Here is a 17,933-nt window from a genome sequence, read left to right on the forward strand (position 1 = left end):
TTTTTTAAATTGTACTTCACAAATAGCTAAGTTGTTAGCGCTTAGTTTCACAAGAGGGAAAGTTATCAGCTCTGAGGCTACATCATCCCTTACTATGGAATCCAGTTGTAAGAATTTATATCCAGGGGCTGGAGAGATGATTCAGCAGTTAAGAGCACTGGCTGCTCTTCCAGAGGACCCGGATTCAATTCCCAGCACCCACATCGTGACTCATACCCACTTGCAACTCCAGTTCTAGGAGATCTAGGTACCCTTGTGCAGGCAAAACACTAGTGCACATAAAGAATTTATATCCAATGGATAAGATTATGAACTTGATAAAACCTGGCCCCATCTGTGGGATTCATCCCTATACCCTCAGAGTGGAAATCAGTGGCAAACACATGTAACTGCTTAAAAGAGTGGATTTTAGGAAATGAGCAAGTTACAAATGACATGTTAGCCATTTACTGACAGTGAGCATGTGATAGCCCTGGGAAAGGGCCCAGGAATGTTGGATTGCATTCATGTCCCTATGAGCTTTGTTTCCTCTGACAGACCTGCACCTCCAATAGCCTATTAATCCATTACTGAATTAGTATATTGATGAGGTCAGAGCCCTAATGATCCAGTTCCTACCAAAGACCCTGCCTCTGAACACTGCTATTCTGGGGAACAAGCCCTCAGTATATGAGTATTGTGGGGGAACATTTAAGATCCAAACTGTAACAGACTTCTGTAAGGAAGATATCCATGACTTAAACCTCTTCTGTGCTTCCTGGAACAGAGATTTTAGGAAGGAATGCTGTGGCTGTAGTCAAGACCCTTCTGAAATGTTAGGTCATGAGTTTCTGATACTGGAGAGTCCCTTCAGGAGGGTTGTGGCAGAACAGGACAAAGAGCTTCAAGAAGAATCCATGTGTCATGAGAACTCTGTTCTTGGCACATATTCGTTAGAGTTCTAACATCATTGGGGGTCAGAAGTGATAAAAAAATGTCCAAACCCAGGGGAGATGGCTTAGTGCGTAGAGCATTAATTGTGCATGTGTAAGATCCTGAGTTTGAATCCCAGAGCCCAAGCACAGCCTGGCACATCATATATGTCTGAAGTTCCGACACTTCAACAGTGAGATTGGAGATGGAGACATGGGAGGCCCCGGAAGCTCAGGGGGAAAAGACCCTTTCTCAAGGTGGAATGTGAGAACTGAGGCCAGAGGTCACCCTCTGATCTCCACATGAGTACCATGGCAACCATATGCAAACACACACACACACACACACACACACACACTCACGAGAGAGAGAGAGAGAGAGAGAGAGAGAGAGAGAGAGAGAGAGAGAGAGAGAGAGATTTTTTAAATATCCAGCTCCTTACATGAAAACCAGCAAATACATCTGAAATACAACTTCAGACATAAGTCCTTTGAAACCGTAAAAGCCATATGAGGAGAGAGTGCAGGAGATCCATGTTGAGTGATCAAACAGCAGACCAGAAGGACAGAAAGGAGGCTGCGGGTTTCCACAAAGGAACATCCACACAGAAAACCAAAGACACAGTATGGCGGTGACTGCACGCACAAGGCAGAGTGGTCCCTTTCTCTGTGGACCCACCGAGTGGGTCACTTCAGTGAGATGGGGGCAAGGACTCACCCACATTGAGCATCCATCATCTAGTATCCCCAGATGCTCAGGTTCCCACCAATGCCAAGTGTCTTGGATTTCAGCTTCCAGCTTTACGTCTGACTTCTCAGAGTTAAGACGAGTTGAGTCCCACACTGTCTTGGAAGCTGGGACCACATGGATTGTTACCAAGAGCAGTCATCATTACCTCCGCTTTGACACATGGCCAACCACGGTACAGGACAGACGACGCCATGAGCATATTGCATTGCTTCTAGAGGAGCCATGTTGTTTATAGGCTAGACTCCTTTTGTTCCTACCTGGTACTTTAGGCCCTAGCTTCTGAAACAGAGGGTTATAGCCTACGTGGGATTACATAGCTGAATGTAGGAGGGTCACAAAAATTTGGCAACAGTAAAAGGTTTCTCTAAAGATTTTATTTTATTGAGAATTTCGTATATGTGTATAACGACTCTCTGGTCCTCCCACTACTTCCCTCCTGACCTCATGTTTCTTCTTTCAAATCTACTGTGTTCACTTAGTGTTGCCAGTATGTACATGGGTGTAGGGCCGTCGCTGAGCATGGGTAGCCTATTGGGGGCCACATCCCTGAAGAAACTGACTTTCCCTCCCCGAGTAGGTATTAGTTAGCAGTGGCTCCTCAGACAGAAGTGGGCCTTTTCCCAGCCCATGCAAGGATTTTGTGGGGTTGATCTTGTATGAGTCTTGTGCAACACAGTTACTGCCTCTGTGAGTTTATGTAGCAGCCACATCATGTCTGGAATACTTTTTTTTCTGCAGTCATCTACTGCTTCTGGCTATTACCCTCTCTGACCCCTCTCCCACTTATGATCCCTGAGCTTTACAGAGAGGGATGTGATGGAGATATCATCATTAGTTAGGGCTGAGCACTCTCTAGTGCCCTAGTCTCTGCACATTGGCCAATGGTGAGACTCTGTATTAATCACCATCTACTGCAAGAAGATGCTTCTATGATGATGGTTAAGAGATGTGTTAACCCATGGGTATAAATATACGTACATAGTAGGCATCTTAATACTATGTTCATGTAGCAGAGCAATAGGGGTAGGTTCTCCCCTGGCGTCCCTGATCATCTCAGTCATGGGTTCTTAGCCCCATGAAAAGTACCTGTCTGTCACATGACATGAGCCAATCAGAGAGTGGTTGGTGGGCCCCATAACATTCACACCACTCTTGCCCCAATGAGGCATATCTTGCTGAGTCAGTCATTGTTATAGCTTGCAGGTTAGGAGCTAGGTATCACTGTTGATGACTTTTCTCCCCCAGTAGTGTACATAGCATCTTTCTGCTCTACCAGAGTTAGTAAAGATGGGGCTTCCAGGTTGGTGCCATCTTGATTCTCCATGTCCCGTGATATATGTCGTCTTCGGTGGAATATGTTTCACAGCTGGACATTTGTTTTAGTTTAGTCATCTGTGGTTATTTAATTAAACTGTAGTTGTCCTGACTACTAGACTTTTTAAAACTACAATTTTATCTGGTTTGCCTACTCCTTTTTTTTTTAACATTTATTTTGTTTTATTTGAAATTCCATATGTATTTTTTTATTTTTAGTTATTTTCCAAGGTTTTTTTTTTTAGATTAATATAATTACATTTCTCCCTTCCCTTTCCTCCCTCCAAACCTCCCCATATACTCCTTCCCATTCTCCTTTGGATTCATGGCCCCTTTGTTTTTCATAGTTATTACATGCATATATGTATATAGGTATATGTTCCTAAATATAGCCTGCTCAGTCCCTGGAAGTACTGTGCTTATCTCATTTCTGCCCACCCTCCAGCTCCTCCTGTGTTCGCTTTCATTTCTCAAATCCATGACCTGTGCTTTTTATTGTGGCACACACACACATAGCTACAACCTGCTGAATCTATTTAGTGCTGCTCATATGTATATGTTCTCTAATTTATGGCTCTAGCTCTGAATCTTAGGATGTGAGTATATAACCTGTAGTAACCATAGCAACTGAGAAAGTAAAATGGGACCATGGCAGGGAGCTCTAGAGAGGAGGATACCAGGACACTGGTTTGCCTAACTTTACCATTACCCGGATGTTACAGTAGACATTATCTGCAGTGCTCACGTTCTACAGTGTAGTTACTTGGCCTTGTTCCCTTGGGTTGGATTTTATGAGCTGACCTGAGCCTAAAACCTTCATCTGTTTTCATGGGAAAATGTTTTTACTCTAAACCAATTTTTAAACACTATTTTATTTTTATTTATGTGTATGGATGAGTGTGTGCCACATAGGTGCATGTCCTCGAGGAGGCCAGCGAGGGAGCTGTAGTTAGGGTGGTTGTGAGCTGCCTGACATGGTTCTGAGAACCAGGCTGGGGTTCTCAGGAAGAGCAGCGAGTGCTCTTAGCTCCTGGGCTACCCATACAGTCTTAATTCTACACCAGGTTTTGAATTAACTTTGAGGACTTGCTTTGCTCACTCACTCTTGACTGAACTTCCTCGTTCAGGATTTATATTTTTTCATGTAAAGGTTAGCCATTCTTCAGTAACAGTGGTCTCTTCGTGATACTGGTTTAATCTTATCTTCAAAGACTGTGGTCTTGCACTAGTTACATTTCTTTTTACAGAGTGACCTTATCAGAACTGGAAGAGAGTTTGAAAGATGTTTGGTGGAAGTCCGACAGAGATAGTTTATCCTGGACGTGTGGATACTTTTCCTCGAGACTGTCTGGGGATAGAAGAGCCCTGTCCTGTGAAACTTGCACTCTGAAAGTGCAGATAAATTAGTGCACATTGATGGAATGTTGACTGAGTTCCCAGGACTGTGTTAGGAATTATGGGGAACACACAATAATTTAAGACTCCTTCTCTGCCCCAAAGGTTGTATGCAGTCATTACAGAGGCAAAACAGCACATTATTTATTCTCTGTGTGGTTTGCTCTGTAGCTACAGGCACCGTGCTAGGTTAGGACTACCCCAGGCTTGCTCTGAATCCTAAAGATATCTAAAGTGCTTCAAAGTAGAAATTCATGTGTGTACTCATAGAACTATGTAATTTCTACAGTGGATATTTATAAATAAACTTCAGTGACTACAACAGAAAGGAGACTAATTCTACCTTGGAAAATCAAAGCCCTTAATGTTTTATACAAGATTAGAACAATATGGAAATAAATTATATTTCCGAAATAAAGTGTTACAAGGTATTACAAAAGGTGGGATTTGTAAGACTAGGTTAAATTTTTCATAAATGTCCACATGGAAGATTGTAGCAACTAAGAGCTTTGGGGGTGGGGGGAGATGATGGGTAGATGGGTGGATGGATGGATGGATGGATGGATGGATGGATGGATGGATGGATGGATGGATGGATGGGGATAGACAGGCACACAGAGTAGCACTTCCTGATTGGATGAATAAGAGCTTGAAGACTTAAGAGTGGAGGTCAGGGGTGGATGTCAAGTATCTCCCTCAATCACTTCTTCATATTAAGTCTTTGAGTCAAGTTTTAGGTAGCTCTGGCTGTTGTGGAACTCACTGTTTACACCAGGCTGATCTCAAACTCCAGAGATCCTCTTGCCTCTGCCTCCTGGCGCTGGACTTACAGATGTGCCACTGTGTCTGGGTGTCACAGCTTCTGTCTGGGCTCTGGAGGTCTGAACTCGGGTCCTCATGCTTGTGAGGAGAGCCCTTTACCCACTGAGCCGTCTCCCAGACCTTCTTTCAGTTTCGTTCTGAAAAGTTAATCATGGTACAGTAGAAATCGGTTGCATTTCGCCTCTAACTGTAGACTTCACTTCATTTGGGACATGTCCATGTGATTGAAGTGTGAGCAAGTTAGGTAAGCCACATAGAGTTTGAGAGCGCCCCAGAACCCGAGGCCAGATGCCCACCTGCTTCTCTCTGCAGGCGCCTGCCTATTCTTCCCATACGGGAAGCATTGCAGAAGATGTACAGGCACAGAAGGAAAGCCAGGCAAGAAAACCATTTAACTAACGCCAAGGCTCTGGCCCCAGCCCTCACCATCAATCTCCTGTTGAGCTGGGCCAGACCTCACGTAAGTCATGAGGACTTTCTCTCCCGTAAATGTCTCAGAAGCAGGGAAGGGGAGCTGCCTGGCCTCTTTGGTATCGTGATCTGTCATGATCAGTGTAAAATGACAGCAGGAACAGCAAAACAACAATCGTAACAAAGCAGGGACCGGGCAGAGCTGGGTAAGTTAGCAAGGAAATGGAAAGGAGGTGGGAGAGAGAGCAGAGAAAGGCTGGCGCCCCCATCTGAGCTGGCCTCCCAGGCTACTGTCCCCTTAAGACAGGAGCAGTACTGGGTTCATCCTGTGCCGTCAGCTCCGAGAAAGGAGAAGCTGCCCCACAGTGACTCCTGTGCTGAGGGTGTGGCTCAACGCCAGAGTGCTGTCTCCCATGCTGTGGTCCATAGCCTTACCCACAGAAGAGGATCCAGAGAGAAGCTTTAGGGGGAGCAGCCACATGGGCTGACTTCAAGGAAAAGTCCCACAGCTGGGGCTCAGACCCGAAACTGCTAACCCCTGGCCACCGAAAGGTCCAGTCCTCCTCCTTAAAGATGAGCATCTCTGCAGCCCTGGCCCTCCCCGAACAAGAACAAAGAGCAGTCTTGGCTCTGCTGGGACGGACCGCTGCCTAACAATTGTAGCAGCTCTCCCCCGCTTCCCCCGCTTAAGGGTGGGCCCTCGTGATGTCACAATGAATGACAGACACTAATCTCCTTTAAGAATAATATGGTCTGTTCCTTCCAACAGATTGGACCCTAGCCATTGGCGTTATCACACTCCTTGGGAGCTATAGAATATTGTTATTGGATTAGTATGGCAAATTTGTAAAATAATCTTTATTTTTTTAAAAAAATCCTCTTAGAATGGTTTTCTTATTTATTTGGGTGTTTCTAGTATTGAGTTCTTTGTGCTGTTGATACATTGTGGGTAAGCCAGAAGATTTATGTGTTTTTTTTTTCTTAAACATTTCCAGTTTCTCTGATTCTATTCCTGCTCACAGCCTTAGCAAACTGTAGCTGCTGAACAAGACATCAGTCGGTCCTTGCACATCACTTCAGAAAAAGCTCTTCCTGTATTATTACAGGGGCGTAACTATAGGTAAATATTTCAGATTTATCAAGGACATAAACAAAACAGTCATATTCTGTGTATAGTCCTAGTGTTTATCTGTAGGTTTGATATCCACTGAATTTCCCCATATGTTTTAATTTTGAAATAGATGTTTCTTATTGAAATCTTAAGTTTCCATGGGTCCAATAATTTGCTGGTCTACTTGGAAAACGCCATCAGTCCCTCTAATTCCTTGTTTGCTGCTGTGCGCTTCAGCAGAATGAGACAGACAGTGTCGGTATCATCAAAACACAGGAAATGAAACCATCCCCGATGTCTGGGGATTGCCAGGCCAACCAGGAGTTAGCGGTACTAACAGTAATGGCACCGTCATCCCATCACCCTCTCAGAAACGGTCATCTCAGTGTCCATGGTGACGGAAGAATTGTGGTTCTGGAGCCAAATATCAAAGCACAGAGATGATCTTAATGTAAATGTGTCAGCCTCCCAACTCTGGCACCGTCCGAGTCTTCAACAGTCAGCACTTAGCTCTGGCGATGCGGAGAATGTGCATAAGAAATTGTTCTATCTCAGAAGGAGGTAACCAGCAACCAGATTCTTCCAGATGATAATGGCATCTAATTACAGGCGTGCGTGTAGGGGCCACTGCTGGGGCTCGTTATCCTTGGAGAAAGACAGTATTTACTCATCTGATGTTCGCTGTGTCCTAATGTGTGGTGCTGTGAGGTGAAGCCACGGTGCCCGTCTCTGAGGAACTTACAGTGTTGAAGTTTCACTTGGTCTGTGTGACAATGACATGGCAGTGTATGCCATTCCAGTGGTATTTCATATTCCTCCAGCAAAGAAATTCCTCTTGATTTATGTCCACAAGATTTGCTTTGTACGACTGTTACCTTCTACCGCTGAGAAAGTTCTCACATATACAGTATATATGATTGTTAGCTTCTTCACACTGAGAAAAATCCAGGTTTTTGTACAATCCTTCCTAGACATCTTTCTTTCCATCCTCAAGGACACAAACTCCTGAACCTGTCAGTGTAGGTCCATCACTTGTAACCGGTGTACCACTCTGTGACACTGAGAACTGGGAGGCTGTGGGGGTGTGTGCAAGAGGCTGTGGGAATGTGTGCAAGAGGCTGTGAGGGTGTGTGCAGGAGGCTGTGGGGGGTGTGCAGGAGGCTATAGGGGTGTGTGCAGGAGGCTGTGGGGGGTGTGCAAGAGGCTGTGAGGGTGTGTGCAGAAGGCTGTGAGGGTATGTACAGGAGGCTGTGGGGGGTGTGCAGGAGGCTATAGTGGTGTGTGCAGGAGGCTGTGGGGGGTGTGCAAGAGGCTGTGAGGGTATGTACAGGAGGCTGTGGGGGGTGTGCAGGAGGCTATAGGGGTGTGTGCAGGAGGCTGTGGAGGTGTGCAGGAGGCTGTGAGTATTTCTGTGTCTGGTTTTTCTCTCTTCTGATTCTCTACATACAAACCTTCCTCTGTGCACACATTCCTTCTTGACCATCTTGTACGTTTTTAACATCCCCACTAAAAAGACAACCCAGACAGCAGACTACTTATTATCCAATGCCACGTGTGAGGAGACACTTGGTCTTGTTTCTTCTTACAAGTAATAAAGGCAAACTTTTTGCTCAATTCTTGGGTTGCACATGTGTGTTGCAAAATATCACACTCAGGACCTTATACATGCTGATAAATAGGGGCTCTGACGCTGAGCTCCAGCTCCAGCTACTACTTATATTTATTAAATAACTAGTTAAACTTTCACAATTGGCTTAAGACTCTTTCCCCTCTTTTGGCTCTCTGGCTCTAAACTTCCTCCATGCCCATTGTGCTGTTTCCTAACCGTTCCATAAGTGTTAAACACCATCCCTAAGAGGCGATCTAGACAACTTGTTATTATCCAGGACTGAGAAGAAGCTGAGTTAGCTACAAAAACACACAGAGGCACCGAAGAAGCAGTGTGGAGCAACAGAATCCAACCTGAAAAGCCACATACTATCTCATTCAACTGCGGGGCATTCTGGAAAACGCAAAACTGTAAAGGAGGTAAAAGTGAGTGTTTGGGGAGGCAGGCTAGGGTTCTAGAAAGGACAGGAATGTATAGGCTAAACACAGAAGACCTGCCAGACCATGAGACTGCTCTGTAGGATGCTGTAGCGATGATTATATATCATAGAGCTGTCCAGACACAAAGAAGAAACAAGACCAAGTGAGGTCACTAGTGTAGCTGTGGACTCTGGGTAATAATGGCATATCAGTATAGGCTCATCTTGTACATTGCTGTAGTGTATCACCATGAAGGGCGCTGGTACAGGAGTCTGTACGTACCTACGGATGGGAGGCTCGTGGGATATTGCTGTACCTCCTCTCTATGTTGCTGTCAATCTGAAACTTTTCTAAAAATCATAGTAAAGTCATCTAAATAACAGAGGGGAAGACGTGCGCGCACAGACAGGAAGTGACAGCACCGCTCAGTTTTGCTTTCCCATGTCCCCTGGAGACAGACCATGTTTGTCCTGGTGACAGTGACGCAGCGTGTGTGGTTCTCATGGATGCCTGTCTTTGCACTCTGCCGTAGTTGCCCCCACATACCCAGGGCTGGGCTCGGAGGACAGCAGGCTTATGAATAAGACATTTAATAACCCCCAAAGTGTCCACGGGCCCTGATTTTTCAGTTCCTTCTCATTCCCTGAAAGGTTTCACAATACTTAAAACATTTTCAGTAACCTGAAACAAAGTCAGCATATTCTGAATTAACCCTTCCTCCTCAGGAACAAAACTGGTGCCTGTTGGCAATGGCTTTGTGCTCTGGGATCTGGTTTCTGGGAGACAGTACTTAAGTTTGCTCATCGACTGGTACCTCAGTGGCATGAGAGTTGCTTCCAGGAGAAGTGCGTAAAGAGTAAGCGTCCATCTTCCTAGTATTCTTCACTCTTACCCAACACAGCCTTCTGCTCCTGTCCCTGGAACCTACAAGGTTCCGACCTTCCACTCCCCGATGCCCTATCCAAGTCTAGAAGCTTGAAGACCCAGTGTAGTCATACCTCTTCCTGGAGCACCCCTCCCCCCACCTCCACACCTTAGCTCTTACTGCACTGCTATGCCACCCTTGTGGAGGGCATACTGCCTCGTGTGTGCTCTTGTTGACTCTTTGTACAGCAGCTACATCTCCAGCAAGACTGTAGAGCAAGCATCGTTTGTGCCCCTTTCCTTTCCTGTGGTGTGAGTCATATAGCAGACACTCGGTCAGCGTTAGCTGATAAAGAACCGCTTCCTCGGTGTCTCTAAACCAGCCATGGAGAATACAGCTTGGGGGTGCATTTGTCACTGAGTCTTTCTTAGGACAGCAGGGATAACTTGGTTTGCTCTGTCTGATTTGGGACACCTCTAGTTATCAATGCTTTGGGGTATCATATTTAGTATCAACTATGTGCATCTCTAAGGAGTGAATGGAGGCTGACAGAGACAACTAGTACATTCAATGTATATTTAATATAACGGTTACTCAAGACAGATTAACAGTATGATGAATCTGTGTTGCTTCACTATTGCCAAAATAAAATAACTTACACGGCCAAGTCGCCTCTTCCTGTAAAAGGCTGAATATCTCTGGTATAGTTCACCTGCCTTTTTATTGGTCTATTCTACCAGCTTGAACCAAATCTGCTACAGCTGCAAAATTGTAGCTCGATCGGTAGAGTCCTTGCCTAGCATGCACAAAGCCCTGGGTTCCATCCCTAGCATTGTCCAAATCAAGTATGGTGGTTTGGACATGCCTCAGCCACTTGGACGATAGAGACAGGAGGATCATGAGTTCAGGGTCACTCTTAAGCTACTTAGCAAGTCCAAGGCCATGTATCTGTGATACATGAGACCCTGTCTCAAAAGCCGTCAACACAGAGACTCAACTTGTTAGAGTGTTGAGAATAAGTGACTGTTGGGGCATCTGTATCAATCCCCCTGACCAACAAGTTGTGGATTATCAAGGAAGAAGGGGCAGAAAGAATGAATGTAAGAGCCGCAGGATAGGGAGGAGGGCTGTGGAACACTGTCTTCTGGCCATGACATGGTCATTGCATTCATAAACTCATGGCAGCTGTGCTTACCTGCCCAGGAAAGAGCAAGCCAGTCAGAGTCCCGGTGTGGGTGGAGGACAGGCTCATGAAGAGCCACCCCTAGCTGAGAAGCTGCTGGCAGTTGGTGTCTGTTTGAGGAGGAATCATTTTTCTTCAGGGATGTGGTCGGTGATAGGTTGTCCACACTCCAATGGGCATTCAGGCATCACTAATTGGACTCAGTTAGTTATTAAAAATAAAAAAGAAGAGGCATAAGGGGGGATCCTGGGAAGGTCTAGGTGAGTAGGAGAGGAGATTTGGGTTGGATATGATTAAGATACATTGTAAATGTATGTGAAATTACCAAAGAAATTAAAAGACTATTCCTTTAAAAAAAATCTGTCTTAGGGTGATGATGACTCATGCCTTTAATCCTGGCACTTGGGAGGCAGAAGCAGGCAGATCTCTGTGAGTTTGAAGTCAGCCTGGTCGACAGAGAAAGTTACATACTACACAGAGAAATCCTGTCTCAGAAAACCAAAACAGCAACAACAAGAACAATCTGCCTTAACCAAACAGAGCAGCAATATCCATAACCACTGTGAAGCCCTGTCTTTTCAGATTGTAAACCGCAGACTAAAGAATACATTGGAACTGCGGATGAGTGTTGTATCGTGACTAACTTCGTTAGTAATGTACACGCGTGATTATGGAAAACCTCGTAAAATGCTAGACTCCAGAACACTCCCCATCTAGGTGTAGAGTCATGAAGGGTAAGACAGCAAAGCACACAGGTGGGCTGCAAACCCAGACAAGCGTGTCCTTGGAGCAGGAATGGAACACTGAGTGGGCTAAATCAACTACCAGGCTTCCTTCCAAAACCAAGCAGCAATGGACCGCGGCTCCTGCCATCAAAGCCAACTAGAAGCATTCCTGGCAAGATAAGAGCCTGGAGCCTGGTCACTCTTTGAAGCCAAAGCTTCTGTTCCCAGGAGGATCTGGAAGAAGGATAATGGCCCAGAAGCTAAAGCTGGTGCCTCAGAGGAAAGTGCCCTAGGGTACCCCCCAACCAGAGCTCCAGTCAGCCTGCTCACTGCCATCTCCCAGCATGGACCTGGAAGGTGATAACACCCCCAGTGAAACGCCAGAGCTCTGTGGAAATGCCTAGGGATGGCCCCCAGGGCCAGATGGATACAGAAATCACAAGAGCACACTCAGGTAGTGGAAAACCACCCCTACTCCAAACACACCTTCCCCAGAACGGGTGAAGAAAACTGAAAAAAGGGCTGAGATCAAGCTGCACTCATGCATGATCTCAGCACTCAGAAGGCCACAGTAGGGCACATCCAACTTGCTCCAAGTTGGCTGACAAAATCTCCTTTCTTCTTCCCAGAGCCCTCTCTGCACAGAAGTTCTGCCTATTCTCTCCTGCCTAGCTATTGGCCGTTCAGCTGTTTGTTACGCCAATCCCAGCAACACATCTTCACACACTGTACAGACACCCACAACACTTGCCTGAGGAGGTGGTACATTAGAAGTGAGTTCCGGGTTCTCCCAGGTCTGAGCAAGATCGAGAGGACGGCAGAGTGCACCCTTCTAGGGAAGAGGGACCACAGGGCAGGAGCATGTGTCCTTGGGAGGGATGGGGCCGAGTGAAGTAGCATTGGAAGATATTTTCTAAAACCGCAGAGAGTTGAGTCCTTTGTGCCCAGTATGGAGCAGGGAGGATCCACGTGTGTCCAAGAATAAAGTGACCCTAGAAAACCCAGGATGCAGTAAAGTCTCACCAACCACCGTAGAGAAAGATGGGTCACTCACTAAACCACTGAACTAAATTGGCAGCAGACATCTCACCAGCAAATAAACAGGAGGAAACAGAATCGTGTTTGCACATGCAAAGGGGAAATTACTTTCAACACATGATTGTTAAATTCCCGAACTATTCCTCAAGAAAGAGAGCACCCTGCTGAAGCTACCCAAAACTAAACCAAGTGGGCACACAACAAAAGACTTAAAATAGCCGGGCGGTGGCGGCACACGCCTTTAATCCCAGCACTCGGGAGGCAGAGCCAGGAGGATCTCTGTGAGTTCGAGGCCAGCCTGGTCTACCAAGTGAGTTCCAGGAAAGGCGCAAAGCTACACAGGGAAACCCTGTCTCGAAAAACCAAACAAACAAACAAAAAAGACTTAAAATAGGGTCAGCATTTGTTAGGAAGAGGAAAGTTCTCAGCAGGAGGAGGGGGGTGAGAGGGGGTAACAGGAGGTGAAAGAGGTATAAAATTCACTGAGAAAGAATAAAGATAATTTTTTAATTAAAAATAAAGGAAGGCTGGTGAATAGAGGGCCCTGTGGCTAAGAGCACTTGTGGCTCTTCTAGAGGATCCAGATTTGTTTCCCAGCACCCATGTTGGGCTGCTCGTCACTCCAGCTCTAGAGCATGTGACGCCCTTCCCTGGCCTCTGTTGCATTGAAACACATGTGACATGCACACACACATGCATGCACACACACACACACACACACACACGCACGCACACACACATGCAGGCACACACACACACACATACACACACACGCGCGCGTGCGCGCGCGCACACACACACACATGCGCACATACACGCATGTACATATATATGTGAAAAAATTTTAACCATAGCTTTAAAGAAATGTTTTTAAAAATGATTAAAGCAAGAAAGACATTTATTTTCAAACCTATCAGTTATGTAAAATAAGGACAGGATGTAGGCTATATGACGTCACTTAAGTCACTTAATGCCTTGGTCTCTTGAACTATAAAATGGGAATCACAAGCATACTGCCTTGTGAGATTAAGGTGACAGTTAAACCAGGCACAGTGACACACACCTGGAATCCTAGCACTTGTGAGGTAGAAACAAGAAGAGTAGGCATTCAGGGTCGACCCCAGCTATGTGGGATCCCAGCCAGCCTGGACACCATGATACCCCTTAAATAAAATGAAATGTAAAAGTGACGATTCAGAATTAATCCCGTGATGCTGGAATAGGGACAGCGGCGTGTTGAGCACAACGTACATGTGCTGCTGTCACCATCCCCCTCCTCGTCCTCGTCCCTAGGAGAGGCGTGCTTCATGCCCACATTGGTAGTGCCCACACCCAGAAGGGCTGGCGGGGGCCCTGGGTGCCTCTCAGCAGGTGGACGGACACTGGGCACCTCGTGCTTTACGAAGCCTCGTGTCCTCGGCTGGTTGTCAGCTCTGCGCGTCTGTCTGGTGGGCTCCAGCGCCCTGTCATCCCCTTGTAATCATGGACTATGCCGCCGGGGTCTGCTGCGAAACGCCTTCAGCTTCTCCCTCTGTAATCAGTGCAAAGACCTTTGTCGTCACAAGACCCTGGCTCCTGTAGAATCACCACACCTGGGTTTCTAGCCTTTAAAGATACAGACAGACTTGTTCTGTTTTCTTCCTGTTTACATTTACTTATTCGTGGGTACCTGTGTGGAGGTCAGTTCTCTCCTTCCACCTTGGTCCCTGGGCTCAAACTCCAGACACCAGTGTCTTTACCCACCATCTCACCAGCCCCAAACCAACTGTCCCTGCATTATTAATTCCATACATCATTACTCTGTGCTCTTTGGTTGTTATTCGTCCTCTGAACTGTTGCTCATTGTCCAAATTGTTCCTGAGCTTCTTGGTGAGGGTGGTGTCTCTAAGGTGGTTTCAGGAGTTCCCCGCCTCCTCCCAGTCGTCCCGCCCTGTCTCTTCTGTGTTGCTCCCCTGGGAGCCGCTCCACGTTCTGACTCTATAGGCTTCTCAACAAAGCCCTGGCAGAGCAGCAGAGGGGCTCAAGATTGTCCTCCAAGGCAGCAAATTACCGCACGAGTGGGTCGCTATTGAGGACTGTTCATGTTCTCTCATCTCTAAAGAACGTGGGGAAGCTTCCGTGAGAGCCCTGTTACATCACAGCCAGTAATGCTGATTGTGCATGTGGTGCATGGTGTGGGTGGGAAGAAGGCAGTAAACAAGAACACCAGGAACTGTTTCCGTATTTCCTCTTTCCAATGTTTACACGTCCAATACACAAACAAATACGGCAATGAAAGCCATCCAGTTCAAGGCAAGATTCTCCCAGGCCGCAGTGATAGAAGGTTAAAAATATTGAAGAGTTGCCGGGCGGTGGTGGCGCACGCCTTTAATCCCAGCACTCGGGAGGCAGAGGCAGGCGGATCTCTGTGAGTTCGAGGCCAGCCTGGGCTACCAAGTGAGTCCCAGGAAAGGCGCAAAGCTACACAGAGAAACCCTGTCTTGAAAAAAAAAAAAAAAAAGAAAAAAAAAAATATTGAAGAGTCCCTAAATACTCACGTTGCCCTGACTTGTTCCATGCCCTGGCAATACCACTGCTTTGTGTCAATCTTTGACGTGGTGAACAAAATCAGATATTTCATTTTTCCATAACATGGGCTAAGAATAAAATCTTGGTGGTGCTGGAATCAAATGTTATGTTCTCCAGGCAGAGGAAATGGACATTTATTGGATGTTATTGCTACTTTCCTTGCGCTAATGACATTACAAAAGCTCTTTGGGTAATATAATTTGAAACTATTATTTCTGTATTTCAGGTCATGCAAGACAGGATCATCTGCCTTCCGAAAAGAGTGCAGCCTGATCAGAACCACTCTTCCCTTTCCAATGTCTCTCAGGCAGTTATCAGTACCACGCCACTGCCTCCACCTAAGCCCTCTCCCACCAACCCCGCCACGGTGGAGATGAAAGGCCTGAAGACAGACCTGGACCTTCAACAGTACAGTTTCATCAACCAGATATGTTACGAGCGAGCCCTCCACTGGTATGCCAAGTACTTCCCGTACCTTGTGCTCATCCACACCCTGGTCTTCATGCTCTGCAGCAACTTTTGGTTCAAATTCCCTGGTTCCAGTTCCAAGATAGAACATTTCGTCTCCATCCTGGGGAAGTGCTTTGACTCCCCGTGGACTACACGGGCACTCTCCGAAGTGTCTGGGGAGGACTCGGAAGAGAAAGATAACAGGAAGAACAACATGAACAGGCCCAACACCATCCAGTCCGGTCCTGAAGGCAATCTGGTCAACGCCCAGTCTCTCAAGTCAATTCCTGAGAAGTTTGTGGTTGACAAATCCACGGCAGGAGCTCTGGACAAAAAGGAAGGGGAGCAGGCGAAGGCCTTGTTTGAGAAGGTGAAGAAGTTCAGGCTGCACGTGGAGGAAGGTGACATCCTGTACGCCATGTACGTCCGGCAGACCGTGCTTAAGGTTATCAAGTTCCTAATCATCATTGCGTATAACAGCGCTCTGGTTTCCAAAGTCCAGTTTACAGTGGACTGTAACGTGGACATCCAGGACATGACGGGCTATAAAAACTTTTCTTGCAACCACACCATGGCTCATTTGTTCTCTAAACTATCCTTCTGTTACCTGTGCTTCGTGAGCATCTATGGCTTTACGTGCCTTTATACCTTGTACTGGCTCTTCTACCGTTCTCTGAAGGAATATTCTTTCGAGTACGTCCGGCAGGAAACTGGAATCGATGACATTCCGGATGTGAAGAATGACTTTGCCTTTATGCTCCACATGATAGACCAATACGACCCTCTCTATTCCAAGAGGTTTGCAGTGTTCCTGTCTGAAGTCAGCGAGAACAAATTAAAGCAACTCAATTTAAATAATGAGTGGACCCCTGACAAACTGAGGCAGAAGCTGCAGATGAATGCCCACAACCGCCTGGAGCTGCCTCTGATCATGCTGTCCGGCCTTCCAGACACCGTGTTTGAGATCACAGAGCTGCAGTCTCTGAAGCTGGAGATCATTAAGAACGTCATGATACCCGCCACCATCGCCCAGCTAGACAACCTCCAGGAGCTCTCTCTGCACCAGTGCTCTGTCAAAATCCACAGCGCAGCGCTCTCTTTCCTGAAGGAAAACCTCAAAGTCCTGAGCGTCAAGTTTGATGACATGAGGGAGCTGCCGCCCTGGATGTACGGCCTCCGAAATCTGGAAGAGCTCTACCTGGTTGGTTCTCTGAGTCACGACATCTCCAAAAATGTCACCCTGGAGTCTCTGCGGGATCTCAAAAGCCTTAAAATCCTCTCCCTCAAGAGCAACGTCTCCAAAATCCCTCAGGCCGTGGCGGACGTGTCCAGTCACCTCCAGAAGATGTGCATCCACAATGACGGCACCAAGCTGGTGATGCTGAACAACCTGAAGAAGCTGGTCAACCTGACAGAGCTGGAGCTGGTGCACTGTGACCTGGAGCGCATTCCCCACGCCGTGTTCAGCCTCCTCAGCCTCCAGGAACTGGACCTGAAGGAAAATAACCTGAAGTCAATAGAAGAAATCGTGAGCTTCCAGCACTTGAGAAAGCTCACCGTACTCAAACTGTGGTACAACAGCATCACGTACATCCCAGAGCACATCAAGAAACTGACCAGCCTGGAGCGACTGTACTTCAGCCACAATAAGGTAGAGGTGTTACCCTCCCACCTCTTCCTATGCAACAAAATCCGATACCTGGATTTGTCCTACAATGACATTCGCTTCATCCCGCCCGAAATCGGAGTTCTGCAAAGTTTACACTATTTTTCCATCACTTGTAACAAAGTCGAAAGCCTTCCAGACGAACTCTACTTTTGCAAGAAACTTAAAACTTTGAAGATTGGGAAAAACAGCCTCTCCGTACTTTCACCAAAAATTGGAAATTTACTATTTCTTTCCTACCTAGACATCAAAGGCAATCACTTTGAAGTCCTCCCTCCTGAGCTGGGAGACTGCCGGGCTCTGAAGCGAGCTGGGTTAGTTGTGGAAGAGGCTCTGTTTGAGACCCTGCCCTCAGATGTCCGGGAGCAAATGAAAGCAGAGTAGCTGATTTCTCATCAAAACGTGACTGAAATACGCTTCTACCAAATACAGTATAAAGAGTTAGGTCATCCTAATGCCTTTCCTATATTATTTTTGGGTTTTTTTTTTTTTTTTTTTTTTAGTTTTTTTGTTTTTTTGTTTTTCACACAAGACAAAATGTACACAAAGATTGAGTAAGGAGTATGTATTTTTAATAAAAATTTGATTGTATTTTTTCAATATTAATTTTTTTAAGTTTTATTTGTCCTGGAAGCTAATGCATCTTGTTATTTCCTACCAACAGGAATGGGTAGTTCCTTCTGGCTTTGGGTTTT

At 46.3% G+C, this 17,933-nt stretch overlaps 1 protein-coding gene across 2 annotated transcripts in view; it reads left to right on the forward strand.

The window, feature by feature from the left end:
- The window catches only part of Lrrc8c (leucine rich repeat containing 8 VRAC subunit C), a 35,543-nt gene extending 17,814 nt beyond the window's left edge, over nt 1-17,729 (forward strand). For both annotated transcript variants that reach the window (XM_059274884.1, XM_059274883.1), the window contains exon 4: nt 15,349-17,729. In XM_059274884.1, the coding sequence (XP_059130867.1) occupies nt 15,349-17,622 (2,274 nt within the window). In that variant the 3' untranslated portion in view covers nt 17,623-17,729. The remainder of the gene's footprint in view (nt 1-15,348) is intronic.
- The last annotated feature ends 204 nt before the right edge of the window (nt 17,730-17,933 follow it).

This window comes from Peromyscus eremicus, chromosome 10, assembly GCF_949786415.1.
Source record: "Peromyscus eremicus chromosome 10, PerEre_H2_v1, whole genome shotgun sequence".
In the NCBI taxonomy this organism is placed as follows: domain Eukaryota; kingdom Metazoa; phylum Chordata; class Mammalia; order Rodentia; family Cricetidae; genus Peromyscus; species Peromyscus eremicus.